Source organism: Plectropomus leopardus, chromosome 10 (genome assembly GCF_026936395.1).
Source record: "Plectropomus leopardus strain MGB_pleo_1.0 chromosome 10, ASM2693639v1, whole genome shotgun sequence".
NCBI lineage: Eukaryota > Metazoa > Chordata > Actinopteri > Perciformes > Serranidae > Plectropomus > Plectropomus leopardus.
This window is the reverse complement of record NC_142185.1, coordinates 36,611,195-36,632,839: the sequence shown is the minus strand read 5'-3', so window position 1 is coordinate 36,632,839 and position 21,645 is coordinate 36,611,195. Positions and strand designations below refer to the sequence as shown.

General features: G+C 43.0%; 1 protein-coding gene across 1 annotated transcript in view; it reads left to right on the top strand.

The window, feature by feature from the left end:
* Window positions 1–369: 369 nt before the first annotated feature.
* htr2aa (5-hydroxytryptamine (serotonin) receptor 2A, genome duplicate a) overlaps window positions 370–21,645 on the top strand; it is a 46,162-nt gene continuing 24,886 nt past the window's right edge. Inside the window, exon 1 of the mRNA XM_042494916.2 lies at window positions 370–2,144. Coding sequence (XP_042350850.1) covers window positions 1,700–2,144 — 445 coding nt within the window. The 5' untranslated portion in view covers window positions 370–1,699. The remainder of the gene's footprint in view (window positions 2,145–21,645) is intronic.

Below are 21,645 nucleotides of genomic sequence, written 5' to 3'. Positions count from 1 at the left end.
TTTCAAATCTAACCTATATTTGAATTTAAACCTGACTAATAAGACAACAGTGATAAGAGCTAACAATAGCATTGCTCTTTGCAGATTTTCAGTAAATTCTGTCGGTACGATCGGACGGAAACTCATCCGGAGCGGCAGAGAGAGACTCTGAAGGGTTCAGAGAGTGCAGCCGACTTAAGGAGCGAGAAAAAGCAGCGAGAACAGGACTTAGAGGTTCAGCAAAAGAGAGAAAGGGATGCAATGAATGCAAGAGAGACCAAAAGGCGCTTAAGAGAGAGAGAGAGAGAGCGAGCGAGCCAATATGGTAGGAGGGAGAGAGAGAGCGGAGAGCGAGAGAGCTGCAGAGAGGAGCAGAGAGGAGAGTGAACGCAGGAAATCATTCAGCTCCTGATCAGCTCTGAGGACGACTCAACAACTTAGAGACTCAATCTGGAAACCTGCACGAAAACCTCGTCTGTGTCGCGTCTGGTGTTGACATTTGGAACATTTCTTCTTTTGTTTTCTTTCAGGAAAGAGACGTGGAAATATCCCAGAACTCAAGATTTATGGAGCTGAACGAATACTGAATCAGAGTGACTGACGTTTTCCACCGAGGGCTCGTTCACACAGTAGAAGGAGGAAACATTAAAAGGAATATTTAAGATCTCTTGAGGGGCTGTCATTGTTTTGGGGAATATTTCTGCCATGAGTCAGGACTTTCTTATCGCCAAACTGAGTGTGTGTGAGCAGAGGAGGAAGAGGAGAAAGTTAGCGAGTTGGGAAACACACGCACACGTCAGATATCATCATGTTCATCATCAATCTCTGTCAGCTGCCGACGCACTCTCACAGGTGCAGGGATGAGCTGAGACGAGACGGCAAGGACACTCGAGGATTTACACACTCATTCATGAACACACACACACACACAGTGATGTCATCTGTGCAAGTATGTAGTGGAGAGGAAACACCTTGACACAGTCTTCAAATCTGCAGCAAACTGATACAAGTTTTAAAAATGCAAAGATTTTCTTCTCTTACGTTTTCGTCTGTTTGCATCCTGAAACTGAGAGCCTGAAGTTCAGACTCCATCTGTGTGAGGAGAGACTTGGTTCAGATCGGGAAGACTTGAGATGGGCCTGATGTTTTTATCATGAGCGCAGCTTCAAGGATGAGAAACCTGCAACTGTGTCCCCCGTCGCTCCGGCTTCAAATGGATTCTATAATCAGAAGATGAGAAGAGTTTCTCAAAAAAAACTGAAAACATGTGAGGCAAAATCTCTCCAACATCTGTAACATTTTGCTCATCGGGAACGTGTGTGTCAGTTTTACGGGACTGTGGGCCGAGGCTGCACGGTCACCATATTATCCAGGAGATTTCATTTTCATCCATTCAGCATTGTTCTTTGAAAATGAACAGCTGCTCTTTTTGTTGTGCTGAATTGAGCAGTCTGCTATTTTGGTTTCCCCGTGCGGAGACGATCTGTTGATGCTCAGACAGAGAGTTTCCTCCGAGATGACGGCGTGAATAGCAGATATTGAAGCACGATTAAGTGATAAATGGTGTTATGTTTGTGGCTTTCACCTGGGGAGAGGAAACGGAGCACGAGTGCATGATGACAAGACTTTCCTCTTTCTTCCTCTACTCTGACCCATTTTCCAGGCGGCAGCCCTGAGGCACTTCTGTCTCCGGCTGTGACGCCGTCACCGAGTCGACACCATGAACCTGCGTGGTGGCAATGTGTCAGAGTTGATGTCGAACACAGTGAGAGCAGCCACCGCTCTGGAGTCCAACACCTGGTCCCCACGTGGACTCGAGGAAGGCACCCTGCGATTCAATAACTTGACAGGGTGTCACGGGAATGACGCGCAGTTAGGGAACTGGTCGTACCGAAACGTCGGAGGAGTTTACGGCGACGAGGCTGGTAGGATTCACGGCTCTCAGTGTCCCCAAAAGGAGATGGCGGTGGAGAAGAACTGGGCGGCGCTGCTGATCTTAATCGTCATCGCCGTCACGGTCATGGGCAACATCCTCGTGATCCTGGCAGTCTCTCTGGAGAAGAAGCTGCAGAACGCCACAAACTATTTCTTGATGTCCCTGGCGGTGGCTGACATGCTCCTGGGCATCCTGGTCATGCCGGTCTCCATGGTGACCATTCTGTACGGTAAGCTCCGAGCGACGCTGATATTGGGCTTTATTGAGTTGACATTTGGTGTGTTGCTGACTCGAGTCGGCACAGTTTCTCCCCCCTGAAGTGTCTGACTTGTTCTCTGAGTGACCACCTGCTGGCATGTTCGGACTCCGTCCTCTCAAAGTGGGACAGATCTGATGGTAGTGACAACACCATAAAAAGAAATTGAATCTCCTTTGTTTTGGCGTCTCTTGTGTGTTGAGATCAGCTGTGTGAACTGTGTTGATGTGACCTCAGTGGTGTCAGGACTTGTGACTCTGTGATGGAGGTTTTCAGTGTTGGTGACAGTGATGTGTTTATTCAGAGAGCTGCTTCAGTGCACAAAGACGGAGGTCACACCGGGATGAATGAAGGGGCCACGGGACGATGTGGCTGCAATACTTGAGAAAGTTTCTTGAGAAAAAAAAAAATCAGTGTCATGTAAAATAAAAGACACAGGGTGGCAGGAAAAGATCTCCAGATGTACCTGTTGAGCTGGGGATACAAACAACAGCTTTTGACAGGAATTTTTACAGGATTCACCATTGTGACGACTCTGTCCTAGTCTGCTGTAGTCAGCACGAGTTGTGGCCGGTTGGCGTGGCGATTTGGCACAGAAATCTGTAAGACAGTCATTAGTTGGAGCGTATCAAACATGTTTTATTTTTTAAAGCAGACTCTGGACGCTGATGTATGGTGTACTCTCGTCACAAACCCAACTGGGAAACGTGTACCGTCAACAGTCAATGTACGTTCTCTTGTTATGCCTTCATGCACGTCTGCAGTCTGTGGAGTCTCTTTTGCTGCTGCCTGTCTTGCATCCATGTTTGTTTCTTCTTCTTCATGACAGTTTTATGTTTACTCTTGCTCTCGAAAGTGTTGTTATGAGACTTTGGTGAGGTTCAGTTGACTTCAGTTGGAGTGACAAGCCATGTCTGTGTTCAGTCCTCTGGCGCAGTCTTTACATATATGATCGACTGTTTTTAAGTCGTCATAAAAAAATCACCGGCAGCCTGTCAGTTAGTGTATACTCACAGTTTTTTTCAGAATTTTTTAGGATTGTGAAAGTCATAAGTCATAAAGGCTGTTTATTTACATTTTTTACTGAAGTTTTGAGCACTGGTCTCATTTCAGCGCAACCTCACTCACCACACCTCTGCAAGTGCAACAAAAGGTGTGCGAGCAAAACACCAACACGGTTCATGCATTAACGAAGCGTCATCTGCTCAAAAGATGTGCGAGCAACGGAAATAAACACTCAGCTGAATGCAGTTTTTTCAGGTAACTCAGACAGAGGCTGCACGAAAGGAACAAACACCAAGAATGCTTTCTTAACGGCAATGATGCCAAAAACATAAAGGGAGGGTTCGTCATTTTGTACTTTATTTCATGAAAAAGTAATTAAAAAGCTGATGTATTGCAGAGCTTTTCATTTATTCACATGGTCATGCAAAGGCTATACATCCAAATGATTTCAATAACTTTAAAGAAACCTCATTAAAGTGTGCACTGTGCAGCTTTATTATCTAAAGTAATCCAAGCATTAGAATGGGTCTCGGTATAAGCAGATAATCAATATAAACTCAGATTGAAGGCAAAAAAAAGGAACATCCTTTTTTAAAATCAATTCTCTCCTTGTGCTGAATGAGGGACCGAGGTTGACTCACGTTTTCACCCGTGGTCCCTAACTGCCCTTTTAAGCTTTTTGTTTTTTGGTTAATTCTTTTTCTCTTTGCTGACTCTATTTCAGTATCAGCCATAACCACAAAACGTAAAAAAATAAAGAAAAATCTTCCTCTACTTTTAACTGGTTATCACAGTCAAACTTTGTCTGTGGAAATTTAAATAGGTTCATCGTAAATCGTTCTGATTTGGCAGGAAGACCTGGGAGCAGGATGACCAATCTGCTCAGTGATGCTCTTATTTGTGGGTCATTCAGAGGCATCAGAATTAAACTGAAGCTGTTTCATAACCAGTTAGAAACTCTTGTCGCTGCTTTAATAATGCAGTACCTCCTCTCAGCAACCAGATGTTGGTTTCGTTGCCTTGAGGCAAAAGTCCATATGGGGGTAAACACTTTCTGTACTCTGCCTTTGCATAAAGAAAATGCAGAGCAGGATATAAATAACCTTTATTTAATCAGGCTGTCTCACTGTGAGAGAAAAACACAGAACATACAGAAGCAGCACCAGAGACAACAGATGTGACTCTGAGATCAAAGTTTAAATGGTCTGGTGGGATGAATTTTTAAAATAATCTATAACTGATTTGTTTAATGAGGAAAAAAGTAGTGGAGGGCAGTCTGACCAAGTTCAGTATTTATCTGAGGGGCAACTGCAGCTTTTAAATTAGAGAAGAAAAAGAACTGTATGATGCATGTCACACTTTTCATTCTTTATTTTCTGATAATAATTTTCTGTGTTCATGCATATGGCAAACATTTTGGCAAGTTGTGTATTTGAGTGTAATCAGTGAATTTCCATCTCAGCTCCTACAGTAAGTCTAAAACACACTGTGGAAACTTAAATGTTGCATTCAGACTGTTAAGGTCCAAAAATGCTCCATTGAAACCCATTCAAACTGACATTTTTGATCCCACAGCCATCAAAGCATAAATTTGGCATTTGGTATATTGAGAAAATACATGCTGTTTCTACCAGGTGCACTGTCACAACCAGTGTTGCAGCAAATCATTGACATATCCCAGACTGTCATCAGCAAAAAAAAAGAATTTAAAAAGAATTCTATTGAGTATGTAGTATATTAAAAACATTTCATTTTTTGTGTTTTTTTTAAATCCAACAACAGAGTAGCATCATGATTTTTCATGATGCTACTCTGTTGTTGGATTTAATGGCATTTAAAGTATTCAAATTCTGAAAAACAAAACAAAACAATGACTATTTGATATTCATGATTAGGACTGATGTTGGTTAAAATAATAAACATATTATATAGCACAAATATTATTTGCAGAAAATTTTGTTGCAATCCAAGTTGGCGGGATATTTCACTCTGAGCCACAAATATGAACACCTGAAGAAAAGTCAGGGAGATTCAAGGAAACATCATCCAACAGTTGAGATATTTCAGTCTTGATCAAAAGTTGCGGGCAGACTCACACTGCCATCCCTAAAACCACGGTGGATAAATCTTTAAAGTTTGAATTTACAGTTGGGAACAATAACTTCAGATCCCGCAGCTCCTCTCTGCATCTGAAAACTCTCCTGGTGCTTCAGGTGATTAATGCTTCCCTCGACCAGCTTCAGGAGGCTGAATGTTTCCTCATTTTCTGTTTATCTGTCACACACACACACACACACACACACACACACTCTCACACAAAACCTCTAAAACACACACACACACCCCCTTCTCTGTCCTTCACTGCCGCCCGTCCTCATCTGCTCCTCTTCCTCCCTCAGCTTCCTCTCCGTGTCTCTGGAAATGTCACGAGCCGCTGCTCACATAAGGAGCTTTAAGCCCTAAGTAGCAAATTCATTTGCATGAGAACGAGCGGCGGGAAATTAGTCAGAAGGAAGAGCGCTTCCAAAAAGAACGACCTCCAGTGCTTATTACTCGCCTTTAATGAGAAGACAAAAGAAGTCATTAGCCACGCCGACGCCAAACACAAACACACACACAGCATTTATTCTCTCGTGTTGCTGCACGGTCGCCGAGCCTCACATTCATTCAGCGACTCAGAGAGCAAACAGCATTGTGTCGGGGGTGAGAGGGCGCAGTGGTAATATCACACAGAGAGGCGGCAACCACCAGAGAGGTTATTATCGATGTCAAAAAGAAGATTATAGGGGGATCCAGAGACGAGGCCGTGAGTGGATATTAATGAGGTTATAGATTAGTTTGTGGTTGATGTCATAGCTGTGAAAATTATATGATTAATGAGGTCATTAATGAGGTCAGAGGCGCTCATGCATGAAATAGCAGGTGACGTCACAGGTGATCGTTTCAGTGATGCCGTCATTATTTTAGACCAGTTGAGATCATATCTGATTAAATATTATAAATAAGGTAAATAAGGTAAATGCAACTGTAAATGTCGTCATCACAGCTCCAAAGGATTGGCGCCCTCTAGCAGCAGGAGTGTGAAATGACTTTCTAAGCGAGCAGAGTCAGAGAATGTGCGCGCTCTTTGTTCGGGTGTCAGAGAATGTGCACGCTCTTATTTTGGGTGTCAGAGAATGTGCACACTCTTATTTTGGAAGTCAGAGAATGTGCACGCTCTTATTTTGGGTGAAAGAATGTGCACGCTATCTCTTTGAGTGTCGGAGAATGTGCACGTTCTTATATTGGGTGTCGGAGAATGTGTGCGCTCTTTCTTTGGGTTAAAGAAAATTCACACGCCCTCTTTTTGAGTGTCGGAGGATGTGCACGCTCTGTCTTTGGGTGTAAGAGAAATTGGGAAATGGTGATGCAGACACATGTTCCTCTGCAGAGCAGTGGCTGAAAATGCCAGTTTTACAGTTCTGCTGTAGTGGAACATATATGCAGAGTTTGTAAAGTTTTGTGACTTTTCCTCTGTTTTGGGTGAGCAGGACATCATGCTTAGACCAGTAGTGGCCCAATCAGCTGATCTGCTGTTGTGTTCATTAGAAATGGCATTACTTAACATGATGCTTCAAAGGAAACGATGTCTCGTGTCTTAAAACCGTCTGTGCTCGTTTCCTCTCTCCTCTCATGGTTTCCTTGCAAGGGAAGCAAGGATGCAATTTAAGGGACTTGGGATCCAGCCTCTGCTGTTGACTGTCGCCGGTGTGGAGGCATAAAAACACTAAATACCTCAATAATTATTCTTATAGATGCCTCACAAAATCTGTCAACCAAAAAGAGAGTCACTGCTGCGGATCAGAGCACCAACACAAAGTTCTCCGTCCTCCCTCCAGCGAGCTCCATGAGACGAGTGGTCAATTGCCGCCCTAACCAGAACCTGAAGCTGGGTGTGGAGTCGCCCTGGTTCCTGCTCCTGCCTGCGCACACGGACTGAGCCTGACCGGCTTCTGTGAGGCGAGCCGGGCTCGAGGCGACTTTGAACGCTGAACTCCAGAAACCGGCGGCCTCCCACAGAGACCGGCGGTTCTTAAAAGCGTACCCCCACCAGAGACCGAGGTCTCTGCCCAGGACTACCTCAAAACAAAAAAGGCAAAAAATAAAGTAGTGGGCTGACAGAGAAACTGAGCAGTTCAGCTGGCCCACTCAACGACCAGCTCACCACGGTCGACTCCTAACACTCAGAGACACGAGGCACTCGGAGGACTCGGGAGACTCGGAGGACTCGGACTCATCAGAGCAGGTCGCTGAGGCTCGGGCTCAAGGGGGAGAAACAGAAACCTCAGGTTTGTTTAAAAAACAAAGGAAAATGAAAAATCAGGTGTTGAGAGGAGCATGTGCTGCTGCCGCCGCTGAAGGAGGAGCCGCTTTTAACTCAGGTAATCAGACCAGGTGTCAGGAATCAGCAATCAGAGCTGCAGCTGACTGAGAGCACAGACGGAGAAGATGGGTGCATGCTTTTTTTTCTTTTTTACGCCCCCAGCTAGCAATTTGTGGTTCTAAAGATGTTTTGAGAATGGTACAATGCAATGTTTGAGTTACCAGGATGTTTTTCTTAAAGTTCAGATAAAATTATTTATAAACATCAAAAAATGTTCTTCCTTTGTTCTCGTGTAACATTGTGGGAGCGTTTTATAGAAGAACATTCTATGATCTGTCACGAATGAATCATGAACATTTCGACCAAATTTGGTCCCAATCATCGTAAAAGATAACGAGATATTTCAATGAATGTCTGCATGTTTTATGGCCATCAGATGGTTGCTGAGATTTCTGGACCAAAATGGTGAAGAAACATTTCCACCTCCAAACAGAACATCTTGTTCCTGGACATTTAAAAAAAAAAAAGTGATTACAGGTAAGAACTGTTTCCAAAGGGCTCGATGTCAATGTTCCTGTTGGCAGACCGAAACCACAGCATCTTCCAGCTGGAGAGGCTCTTCATCTCTGTTTCAGTCTGCAGCTTTTCTCTTAATAACCCCCCTGGGCTGGACTCATGCTGTTCCTGTGAAAGTAAATATGGAGAACAGAATTTTAACTGCAGTTCTCTAAGTATTCAGAGAAAAAACCCTATTGTTCAATCAAACAAACAGATTTTTCGTTGAGCTCTGAAGGAATCCCCTCATGTCTACAGCAACTGCTCAACTAGCAATTTTTGGTTCTAAAAACGTTCTGAGAAAGGTACAATGCAACCCATGCTATGTTATAGTGTTCTGCTGCAAGTTTTCTTTCGGTTTCCAGAATGTTCTTCCTAAAGTTTGGGTAACATTCTCAATAAACATAAAAAAATGTTGAATGTTGCTTTTAAAACGTTCTTCCTTTGTTCTCATGTAACATTGTGGGAACGCTTTATAAAAGAACATTCTATGATCATCCTCAGAGTGTTGCTGTTCAGACGTTACATCTTAGCCAGCATTTAAACATCCTTAAAACATTCTTTGAACATTAGATTAAAGTGTTTTCTTTAAAATGGCAACTTGTAGGTAACGTTAGCCAACGTTGTGGGAACGTTCCCTGCTTGTTGGCTGTCGGATTCCTGGAGAGCTGATGTGCATCGATGCTCAGAAACAGGAAACACCGCTGATGTGTGCTGCCCTTTAGAGGACGGAAATGTCCCATTCATTTTCTCTGGGGACATTTGCTCTTTAATAAATAAAAAGTCAAAGTTATAAGCCGTCTATAGTGAGAAGCCAAGGTCTATTTTTGCTGAGTTTCTATCACTCAACAAATCGCTCTGAAATGTTTCCAACGACATCTTTCTCTTGTAGCAGTTATTGTGTCGACTCCCACCATCTGCTGAAGTTGGTACAGTTTTTAAAGGATATATTTCTGTAGTTATCATTCTCGGCGTGGGCGGCCCTTTAATCTTGTTTTTGCAGAGGCTAATTAAAAACTATCCAACACTGAACAGATTTCTCTTGTCAAACATCGACCTCAGAGACCTTCTGTACTCCCAAACTGTGTCATCTCTGAATAAATCTCACTGTGGGACACATTATGAGGGCTGTTGTTGTTGTCGTCGGGATTATTCTCCGTCATTGAGGCAGTACAGTCATATCCGATATGAGGGGACATATTGAGCATGTCAAACACTAATCAGCTTACCAGCCACATGCTGATACATTTTGGCTGCTGTGTTTGTCTTGTCTGCCCACTTTTGGCAGGTTTCCCAGCCATGATTTAGAGATCCAGTTCTAAATTGAGCATTTCGAGCATCCTGGGAAATTTGGGATTACTCTCTTAACCATTGTGGACACTGTCGTGGACAATGTGTGGACACTGTCGTGGACAAAGAGTTTGACTCCTGTCTATTAGGCATTAAAATACAGAAGGCAAACATCTCCCCTGCTGTGGAGTTCTGGTTTGTTTCTCCCTGTCGTCGCCTTGTTTTTGCGGTGCGTTCCCCGGAGACGAGCTGTCAACATAAACTCCACAGACTGATGCGCCGTCTCACCTCAAACAATCCCCCCGACGCTCCGCTCAATAACTCTGCGTTTCACTTGGCTACGATCTGCACCCATGATAGTTGGAGACATACCGTTGGGAGCTTCCAAAGCTGTGTGATTGTGATCGGCTCCTTTCCTTTTTGCATATTTTGGGGCCACGTTTAGTTTCCCCCAAAGACACTGAGTGCACTTGGAAATCGTTTTTTTCCTCTCAGTGAGTCAGGCTGTGACTCAGGTCAGCAGATTTCTGCAGTTCATCCCGTTTGTTAACATTTGTCGGCGGCTGAGCTGCTTTTGGAGGCAGAAATAATCTCAGTTACTCAGCTGAGGTTAATTTGCTGCAGTGTGAAAGAATCCTTCAGAGAAACTCGAGCTAATTGGCAAACTTGACTTGTAAACAGGAAACTCACAAATAAAAACAGTGCCGGAGTTGTTCTGAATTTCTTGTGTTGGAAGGTCAGCTCAAATATAATCCCTCCAAAACCTCAGTGTGTTGATTTTTGTTCACTTTTGTTGCATTCTGCTCTAAACCGACTGATCAGTGACAACACTGACTCTGATAGTGAAGCTAGACTACGTTCACATTACAGCACTTAATGCGCCTCTGATTTCCCCCGAGATCCAAACTTTCTGCCTCAACTGATGTCACATATGGGTTATTTTAAACATTAATTGAACATGGTGAAGAGATCTTTGCCCTGACACACCTCACAAGCAACCAATGACGTCACACACACACACACACACACACACACACACAAACACACGTTGTGTCACATTTGAAAAAAATCATTAGCATATGATCATATCATTCTTTGTGTTCAGTCTAAAATCCAACGTTTTTGCGGGTTCATGAACACAGCGCAGCAGCAGGGTTCCCATTGCTTTGTTTTTTCCTCTGCAGCAGTTTGTCACTCACAGGATGATCAGAGGAGCAGCTGTTTGTAAGTGAAAGTGAAGTTTTAGATTCAGCAGAATCAACACTTTCAATTTTAATATGCTTGATATTCTGCTGCACTTATAAATAACCAATCAGCATATGTATTCCAGCAGAGCTCCTGATCAACAACAACAAAAAACAGCAAACAAAAAAACATCAGATTTTGGACACTTTTGCTTTTAATGTGAATTTAGCCTTAGTAGCACTATAGCAACAAAACAAAAAACAAACCCTAACCCTAACCCTAACAACCTCAGTTAGAGCGACAAGGACGAAGCAGCTGCAGATAAAAACCACGTCATGTACAGTGAAGTGAGTTTCCAGGAGCTGTCCATTCAGCACCACAGACCGCCGCTGATTCTAACTGTATCATTTCAATTTTAAATAATTATATATTAAACATTTTTTTCTTTACAGAATAACAATCATTGAAAAATTTTTCCCATTCTTATAACTTTTTAAAAAAAAATTTTTTTTTTTCCTTTTTTGTTGTTTGTTTCTGACATTTTAATTTGTTGCTAACTTTTAGGTAATTGTCTTGTTTGTCCATCCATCCATTTTCTTCCGCTTATCCTGGGTCGGGTCGCGGGGGCAGCAGCCTAAGCAGGGAAACCCAGACTTCCCTCTCCCAGGCCACATCGTCCAGCTCTTCCCGGGGGACCCCGAGGCGTTCCCAGGCCAGCTGTGAGACGTAGTCTCTCCAGCGTGTCCTGGGTCTTCCCCGGGGCCTCCTACCGGTGCGACGTGCCCTGAACACCTCACCAGGGAGGCTTCCTGGAGGCATCCTAATTAGATGCCCGAGCCACCTCATCTGGGTCTTCTCAACGCGGAGGAGCAGCAGCTCTCCTCCGAGCTCCTCCCAGATGACCGAGCTTCTCACCCTATCTCTAAGGGAGAGCCCAGCCACCCTACGGAGGAAACTTATTTCGGCCGCTTGTACCCGCGATCTTGTTCTTTCGGTCACTACCCAAAGCTCATGACCATAGGTGAGGGTAGGAACGAAGATCGACCGGTAAATCGAGAGCTTTGCCTTTCGGCTCAGCTCCCCCTTCACCACGACAGACCGGTGCAGAGTCCGCATTACTGCAGACGCCGCACCGATCCGCCTGTCGATCTCCCGCTTCATCGTTCCCTCACTCGTGAACAAGACCCCGAGGTACTTAAACTCCTCCACTTGGGGCAGGACTTCGTCCCTGATCCGGAGGGGGCACGCCACCCTTTTCCAGCTGAGAACCATGGTCTCGGATTTGGTGGTGCTAATTCTCATCTCAGCCGCTTCACACTCGGCTGCGAACCGATCCAGTGAGAGCTGAAGGTCGCGGCCCGATGAAGCCAACAGGACCACATCATCTGCAAAGAGCAGGGACCCAATCTTGAGGTCACCAAACTGGACCCCCTCAGCACCCTGGCTGCGCCTAGAAATTCTGTCCATAAAAGTTATGAACAGAATCGGTGACAAAGTACAGCCCTGTCAGAGTCCAACCCTCACCAGAAACGAGTTCGACTTACTGCCGGCAATGCGGACCAAGCTCTGGCACTGGTCGTACAGGGAACGGACAGCCCGTATCAGGGAGTCCGAAACCCCATATTCCCGGAGAACCCCCCACAGGACTCCCCGAGGGACACGGTCGAATGCTTTCTCCAAGCCCACAAAGCACATGTGGACTGGTTGGGCAAACTCCCATGCACCCTCAAGGATCCTGCCAAGGGTCCAGAGCTGGTCCACAGTTCCACGACTGGGGCGAAAACGTTCTTGTTTGTTTCTTGCTTATTTCTGGCAATATTTTCTCAATATGATTTTCTACTTTCATTGAATTATTTTTTAAACCAGCATCAGTCCTAATCAGAAATTAACAAATACATATTAATTTTCCAAATTTTATATCTTTATATGCCAGGTTTTTGTCATGATGCCACTATATTCTAGATGACAAAAACACAAAAAATGAATTATTATTAATATACTGCATGCTTTTTTGTTGTTGTTTTTTGCTGCTCACTGTCTGGGATATGTCAGTGATCAGCAGCTACATTGATTGACAGGTCACCTAGTGGAAATGACAAAAATGGCAAAAAATGACAAATTCAGAGTCAAAAGCCCAGAATGACACCCAGAAATAATACAAGTCCTGTTTTTCTGCTCTGATGGCTGTGGGATCAAAAATGTCAGTTTGAATGGGTTTCAATGGAGCATTTTTTGACCTGAACAGTCTGAATGTAACTATTTAGTTTCCACAGTGTATTTCAGACTTATTGTAGGAGCTGAGCTGCAAATTCACTTCAGCTGTAATCTTGATCTTGATCAGGTTATGTAAAGATTTACATATTCTTAATTATTTCTTATTTTAATAACTAAATCCCATTGACTGTTTTATGCCATCAGAGACTGCAGAAGCTGTGAAATCATCATTTAGATTACGCAGCCTGAATCAGCCTGATTCATCGAGGAGAACAAACAGCTGCAGCTGTTAAACTGTATTTGTTTGAGGTGAATTTGCAAACCTCTTCACACAGTTTGCTTTCAGCATAAACTCTGCCACCCCTCGCCTCCTTCCACTCAGGACGCAGCCTTTGTGACTCAGTTGCTCAGTAATCAGCGGCTCTCGCTGTAAAGCCTCTCAGCCTTTTGGTGCTTCGGTCACTAGAGGCAACAGTGAAAAACAGAGGAGCGGAGGGAACATGGTATTCCAGCCTGAGCTCAATGGAAGCTCGCTGAGTCCTCCAGGCAGCCAGATCCCAGCTCTGCTCCTGCTCGGTCCCTCCTCTGATCAGCAGAGACACATAAAACCTGATTCTCTCTGAGCTGATGATGTCTGTCAGCTGTTAATGTCTTTAAAACCTGAGCAAACTGGCTAGATTTCTTTAGAAAACATGAAAAAAAGAGCAACTTAACAAGAAATTACCCTAAAATTAGCAAAAAGAGTCAAATGTTGCTATAAAATTACCTGGAAATCAGCAAGAAAATAGAAATTACTGAAAAAAGTGCTAAAAATAAATCCAGTAAATACATAAATGAGTATTTTCTGTAACGTAATTTAAATATATTATTATAATAATCCTAAATAAAGTGTTCTGGTCAATGTTCCCCATTCAAAGAAAAAACAAAAAAGCAACTATTTTTTAAAATAATTCTCTCTCTTTAAAGACTAATTTCCAGGTGGTTTTCTTGTCTCATAATTGCTTGCTTTTTTTTTTTTTTTAATGTTTTCCAAATCAAAATTACAGCAATTTGCTGTGGTTTCAGAGGCTTTAATGGTTCTGAGAGGCATCTGAATGCAGCACAAGGAAACTGGAGTCGATCCAGGTTTCAAAGGGTTAATGTCCTATAAGACTTAACGTGGATCCGTCACTCCGCCTGCTGCTGGCTCTCCTCTCTGTGTGACACAGAAGACAAACGCTTGAGTCTCGTAGCTCTCGGGTTTTGTCCTCTTTCTGTGCAGCTGTGCAGGATGAGATTTACGGAGCAGATTAGGATCCGTTTCTTCTCTGTGATTCAGACCAAATCTCTGCAGTTTTAAGGCGAGCGCTGCCTTTAAATCCTGGGAAGATATTCAGGAACAAATCGTCTCACATGAGGCCAAACAGGAAATCTGTTTTTATTTCCTCTCAGATCAGCTGTCAGTCAGATGACGTCAAGCTGTCTTCTCTGGAGTTTATTTTGATGCATTTCTTGCTCTATTCTGTGTTTCTTTGCTGTTCATGTAGTTTTATGATATACTGATTTATAGATTTATTATCAGGGACAGACTGAACAATCTCGATTAACCCTTTGAAACCTGAAACCTCTACAACAGCAAGCATATCTGCAAAAGCACATGGCAACGGATGCTGGGACGTTAAAAAACCATCACATTCAGACGGGAGGCGAACTCTTGGCTAGTATGTGCTTTTATAAAAACGCCTGTCTCTGTATTAGTGAGACACACTGGTGATGCACCTGCATGCACGTCCAAGGTGGGTTTCAGTCACAGATTTGCACAAAAAATTGAGCTATATTTTTGAAATATCAATTAAACACAACGTGGAACTGACTGTGTTTCCACTGAGTGACGTTGTGCGACCTCTCCTCTGGTGATAACATCCCAGTAACCATGGCGATGGATGTTCAAAACATTAGCAGCTTTATTTCTATTGCAGCCACCAAAGTAGCCGTCATTATTTCCAATCCAAGGCCACGTAGGCGTGTTATGGAGCCATGATGGAAAGGCGAGCCCCTTATACGTGGGAGCGGCCACGTATGAGGGAATTCTGGGAGATGTAGTCCACGATTTCACAGAGGAATTGTGGATTCAAAACTTTCTCAGAGTGATGCAGTAACAGCTCTTATAGCTCCTGCTGCATCATGAGGGAGCCAGTTCCTACTGACAAGCACACAGACACAGCATCATGTGACCTCACAGCATCATGTGATCTCATAACATCATGTGACCTATTAAAGACTAAAAAGTGTTTCCATTGCACTTGAAACATCACCTCATGCAAGCGTGAAAACTTTCTTGCAATAACTGTTTTTTTCAAAATTGATATGTTTCCATTAGGCGTCCATTATCGTCCTCTCTGTCAGCCGGGCGGTGAAACACAAAGTGATCACATGATGACATGACTTTTAAACAGGTGAATCACTGAACATGACAGAAGCAGAGGAGGTTAAATAGATGAAGCGTTTATGTTCCTCTGGAGTGTATGTCCAGAAGTAGGGCGGCTGGAACAGGTCTTATACAACAGAGAGAACGTCCTCCTCGCTGGTTTCCTCGACACTGGATGAGGCCGTCGCCCTGAGCAACAATAACCTCTAATTCCTCACTTGATAGTAGAAAAGATGAAGAGTGGGTTTGGGAACAAAGCGAGTCCCGAGCGGAAAATAGCCGGCATTGTGCTCATCGTGTTTGTGCTCAACTGCTCGAGATGGAGGAGATTTCTCTGTTTTTGTGTGTCGGAGCTGCAGAGCGGAGCACAAAGCGGGCGGCCTTCTCCTCTCTCGCATGAGCAGACGGAACAAAATGAAACAGATGCAAACAAAAGGGCAGAGCCATTATCAGGCTCTGCTGGCCAGATGTGAGACAGCGGGCCAAAAGGTCACCACGTGGAAGGAAAATGTAAAATTAAGAGCTGGGGGGGGCAGGAGGATGAGCACCAGACACAAAAGAGATAAAGACGAGGCTCTGAAGTCGCTTCACAGCAAACAGCTAACAGGTTACATAACACAGCATTCAAAGACGCGGTTCAGTGTGTCTCAGTGATATAATCCATGATCCAGCAGCACGCAGTTTAGGTTGGAGAGAAACAGAATCATATGTATTTTTAAAATGTACCTGATACACAAAGACTGAAATTATAATTAACTCTGCAGACAAGATGTAATATTATACATTATATATTTAATTCATTAATATACCTGTTTCTCAGATTTTAGGACATTTCTAGGTTTTTTGAACGTTTCTTGGATTTTAGGAAGTTTCCAAGATTTTAGGATGTTTTTAAAGACACTGCTTGGATTTGAAGAGGTCTCTAGGATTTCAGGACACTTCTTGTATTTTAAGTAGGGCCAGGACTCGATTAAAAAAATGTATCTAATTAATCAGAGGCTTTGTAATTAATTAATCGAAATTAATCGCATTTTAATCGCATATGTCTACGCTACCATCCGCCCGCTTTTTAAAACAAAATTTCCCATCCATGGGGCCAACCAAAGCGGTCTCATCTGCTTCTTCGTTCATTGTTGTTGTCTGTAGCATGGATGGTCTGAAGTCATGAACGGTAGGTGGTGCGCTAGTATAATCGGTCCCCCGGAAACTCATCAAGTGAGAAAGGTTCCGCCGTGCAAAAATTGGTGTGATTAAAATGCGTTAATTTTTTTAACGTATTCATTTTTGTGTAATTAATTAATCGTGATTAACGCGTTAAAGTCCCGGCCCTAATTTTAAGACATAGTATTTTAGGACATTAGGGTCTTAGCTAGGTCCTCCTCCTCCACTGCACTTTTAAAAACACAGTCTAGTGCAGAGCCTTGAGCTGATGTAATGTGTGAAGTCTTTGTGTCCTCTGCTTAGATATAATGTCTCTGTGTGTGTGAACTGTTTGTTGCATTCGTTATTTTGGGGCTGTTCGTCTCTCAGCGTGAAATCTCAAATATATAACAAAGTAAAGATTTCTTAGAAGGAGACAGTGACGGCATGCAGCGTCTCAGAGGCTCAGTAAAAAATAATTTAGTTTTGCTTTTGAGAAATCCGTCTGCACCTGAATGCAACAATGGTTAACTGACTTCAGCATTAAAAAAATTACTTTTCTTTTAAAAAAAAAAAACACTAGCACCACAAAGCGTATTTCTAAAAAAGTGGTGAACAGTCCTTTTCCTCTGAAGTGTAAACTGCAGTAAAATAAACTCTGTCTTCCCGGCTGTTGTAGACGTTCACGTGTGGAAACTTTTGTGTCCTGTGAGAGCAGCGTGTAATTAATGTGGAATAATTAGAGCTCATGATGACACGCTGCTGCGGCACGCTGTAATTTCGATCGAGCACGTTTGGTTTGGTCTCAGGAGCCCAAACTCACTTTTCTGTCCACTGAAGACGCCCGTCAGCTCCTCGCTCAGATGCAAAAACACCGTTTCACCACGAGTGAGTTTAAAGGTGCGTGCAGGATCTGGTGGATTCATTGACCTCCAGTCGTTCGGTTCTTCTCTGAGCAACTTTCCTGTTTACAGCCGCATCCTTCACTACGCCATATTTCCACTCTGCCAGGTTTCACTGGTATTTTCTAATCATGTGTATTTGAGTTATACTGGTCTCTGCTGCCCCGTCATGTTGCTCCCTCCCGGATTGTGTTTTGCTTCAGGAACGTTCGGCCGTTGACTCCAGTTAAACACTTTCCCCTCAGCTCCTCTAATAAATATGGACCTGATTATTCTAATCACCGCTGCTGCTGTTAGTCTTCTAATTATGATTATATAAAAAAAGCCCGTAAAGCTGCTGTGAAGCAATGACATCATCTCTCTCTGTGCTTGCACCTCTTCACCTTTCTCTGCTTCTCTCGGTGCAAACACGAACACCAACAAAGGCCGTATTTCTTTGTATTATAAGTAACTATGCAGCTGTGAAGTTTCTCTGCCTGAAAACTGCCGTCAGACTGTTTCCTTTTAATTAAGACTCAATTGGGATTTAAGAATATTTTAAGGATTTTAGGAGTTTTCAGTTAGTTTAGGACATTTCCTAGACTTTAGGACGTTTCTAGGATTTGAGAACATTTCTAGGATTTTGGGACATTTTGAGGATTTTAGATTTCCTGGATATAGCTCATTTTTTAGATTTTAGGATGTTACCAAGGTTTAAGGACATTCGTCAGATTTCAGGATGTTATTGGGATTTTAGGACATTTCTCAGTTTTTGGGACATTTGTAAGAGTTTGGGACATTTCGGGGATTTTAGGAGATTTATGGATGTATCTCATTTTTAGGATTTTAGGATGTTTCTGGGATTTGATGACGTACCTGGGATTTCAGGATGTTTAGGACATTACTCAGTTTTGGGGACATTTCTCAGATTTCAGGAGTTTTCTGGATTTTGGGACGTTTCTGGGATTTGATCAGGGTCTTAGCCAGGACCTCTGTCGGGGCCTGTGGGGGGGGGGTCCTCCACTGGATCTTTTAATAAACAGTCTGCAGAGCCTTGAACTCCTGTAATGTGTGAGGTCATTGTGTTCGCTGGTTATATAATGTCCTCATGTGTGAACTGTTTGTTGCACTCGGTATGTTCCTCAGCGTGACACATGGAGCTCCGTGTTGGCTGCTGCAGAGTGTTTACAGAGACTCTGAAGAGACGAAGAGACGAGCAGCTATAGAAGCAGCTTCTTTACACAACAGCAACCAGCGACTCATTAATACCCACTGAACAGATATTACACACTTTGTGTCTTTAGTGGAGCTACAGTGTCTGGACACGTCTCCGTCTCTGAGGGGAAGAGCTGCTTTGTCTCATTGTAAGAAAAAAAAAAAAAAATCCCAAACAAATAGAATAAACCAGAAACCAACAAACCAAATTAAATCAACAAGATATGATTGTCCTCCAGTTTGTTGTGTTTTGAGAAAATGAGAAGCAAACATCTTCTGCAAAGATGAACCTTTTGTAAAGTTGTGAATCAACAAAACTGCTCGGTTAGGTTTAGAAAAATGATTATGATTTTCAGTCCAACATGCACCCGTTTCATGTAATGTGGTGCAGCTGCAGACGCTCACGCACTGACCGTAATGCAACTGACACATTTCACATGCTTTCACGCCACAGTCTGCACGCCACACTTCCATTTTCTTACACAGTGAAAAACACATTTACAAAAGATAATGCTGTGGAGCATAAAGAGGACTCGAGGCGGGTTTCTATTAACCCTCAAAACTGTGAATATAAAGTATATGGAAACACATCAGTTCTGAAAAAAAACTCCCATTTATCGCAAAAAAGTTTTTACGTTCGCATGAGGTGGTATTTCAGGCGATTCAAAAAAGACATTTTACAAAACTGTATTATAAACACTTTTTTGGCTCTTTGGCTCCTTCATGATGCAGCAGGAGCTACAAGAGCTGTTATTGCATCACATAGCTCTGAGAAAGTTTTGAATCCACAATTCCTCTGTGAAATCGTGGACTACATCTCCCAGAAATCCCTCATACGTGGCCGCTCCCACCTATAAGGGGCTCACCTTTCCATCATGGCTCCATAACACGCCTACGTGGCCTTGGATTGGAAATAATGCGGGCTAGTTTGGAGGCTGCAATAGAAATAAAGCTGCTGATGTTTTGAACATCCATCGCCATGGTTACTGGGATGTTATCACCAGAGGAGGTCACATGACATCACTCAGTGGAAACACAGTCAGCTCCACGTTGTGTTTTATCCGTATTTTGAAAATATTGCTTAAAATTTAGTCCAAATCTGTGATGGAAACTCGCCTCATGAAGCACAGAGGTAGCAGCACTGTGTAAACTCTTGCATCAGCTGAACCGCGGCTGCTGCATCGCTGTGAGTTAGTTATGGGTTTGATATTGTGGAAACATCTTTCCTGTTTGGCTCTGAACTGTTACAACAAAGACAGTTGCCAGCGCCGTGATGACAAAGTTCCTGTAGCTTCTCTCTCACACACACACACACACACACACACACTAGGTATGTGAGGTTATAATAAATGGATCAGGTGAGTGGGAGCGAGTCATGTGACCACCGTATGGCTCACAGACTGCAGTTTGGCTCTCGGTGCAGCTCTGGACTCTGCAGAGATGAAGGTTGAGAGAGTGCATCTGAAGTGTTACCACGGCGATACTGAAGCGGCCATGTTGCAGGCTGGAGATGATTTTACAGCTGAAAGTCTGTTCTGTCTGTAGCATCTGGATTTAAACACTGTGTGTGTTTTTAACGCTGGATATCATCAGGATTAACCCTTTAGAGACTGTTTGGTGCATTTTACACGCTTTTTATCCTTCATGTTGTGATAATTGTGTGTGTGTTCATGCATATGTCATAAATGTAGTCCAGATTGTTTCCAGAAGCTTTAAAGTGTAATTCTTCGAGTCTCGACGTCCTCTGACCTGAAAGTCTCTATAAACCTGTGATTACTCTCTCAGGATCTCTGAGTGTTGAACCTCCTCCTCCTCCTCGTCATTTCTCTCTCCATCTGCAGTCGGAGCTGTTTGCATGCTAAAGTTCGCAGCCCACTCTCTAAGTGTTAATGTAATTGCACAAATAACAGCTGTGATGACTGTAATCAGAAGAGCGCTAGCCGCAGCCACAACAGAGACGTGCCGACAGTGCTGTGATGACAGATTAATGTTTTCCACCCACAGCGACCACTTAACATGCACATTCAGCGGGAAAACAAAAACCCAGCAGCCTCTCCTCAAAAGTTTGCATACATTTTCTTAGTCACAGGCGCTGAAATCTGCAACTTTGTGGTTAAAATACAAATGTTCTTTGCTCTCAGCGGAGTTTCTCTCTCATTTGTTTGCACGTTTTGTTTCTGATGTTCTGACAGCTCATCGTCTGAATCATTTTTCTGTCAGTTAACGTCTCGTCTAATAACATCAGTTTCCTCTGACTTTGTCGGAGCCGAGACAAAGAGAGGAAGAGATTATTTTAAAGATATTCAAGGAAGCTTCACTAAGCACTTTTATTTTTTTATTCTGTTATTTTTCTTTTGACAGCTGAGTTAGCTCCATGTTCTGCTGTCAGTGAGGCGGAGGAGCAGGAAATCTTGAAGCCTGGACTTTGAGTTTAAAAAGTCTCCTCAATCCCAAACAATCTGTGGGTTGTGGAAGAAAAGAGGGCAGAAGAAAACAAAAGTTAGCAGAATGAAAAGCAGCCTGATCACAGAGGAGCTGAGTCCCATCGTCACTAATGATGCACAACACGCTTCATCCCGAGTCCTCACATGTCATGATGTGCGGCTCAGTGTGTGCACATTTATTTCAGCATAAAACTGCAACATAAAATAAAGTGAAAACTTCCCACATTGCTATTACATTTGTAGGAATTGTTTTTTTTAAGTTTACAGTAGGCAACTGCTGTTATGTTTATGGGAAATGTATTACATTTGTACATTATTACATTATTACATTGAAAGCTGCAGATCTGTATGACATTTGTGGGCTATTGTTACGTTTGCTAATGTTGTCTGATGACAAAGTTCAGACTGACAGCATCTTCACTGGACTTCTTTCAAATGCAACAAACAGTTTTGTTTCTTAATTTCTTAAAACTTAATTTTCTTCCTTCTTGAAGCAGTCTGTGATGTGAATCTTAAAAAGTGCTCTATAAATTAAGACTATTGCCATTATTATTACCATTGTTGTTTTTATTTTAATTACTTCGCCTCTTGTTGGTACTAAAAAAAGAAAATCAAAAAGTACCAGAGTTATCCTTTAAAATGAGACCTGAATCCTTTTACCTGTCCCCCTGGTGCTCACATCACTGTTCCCAAACAGGAGAAAATAGTTTTTTCTTTCACTTTATCTTAAATTTTTGTCTTCGTCCGCATCTGCTCAGAGTTTTTAATCACCTGC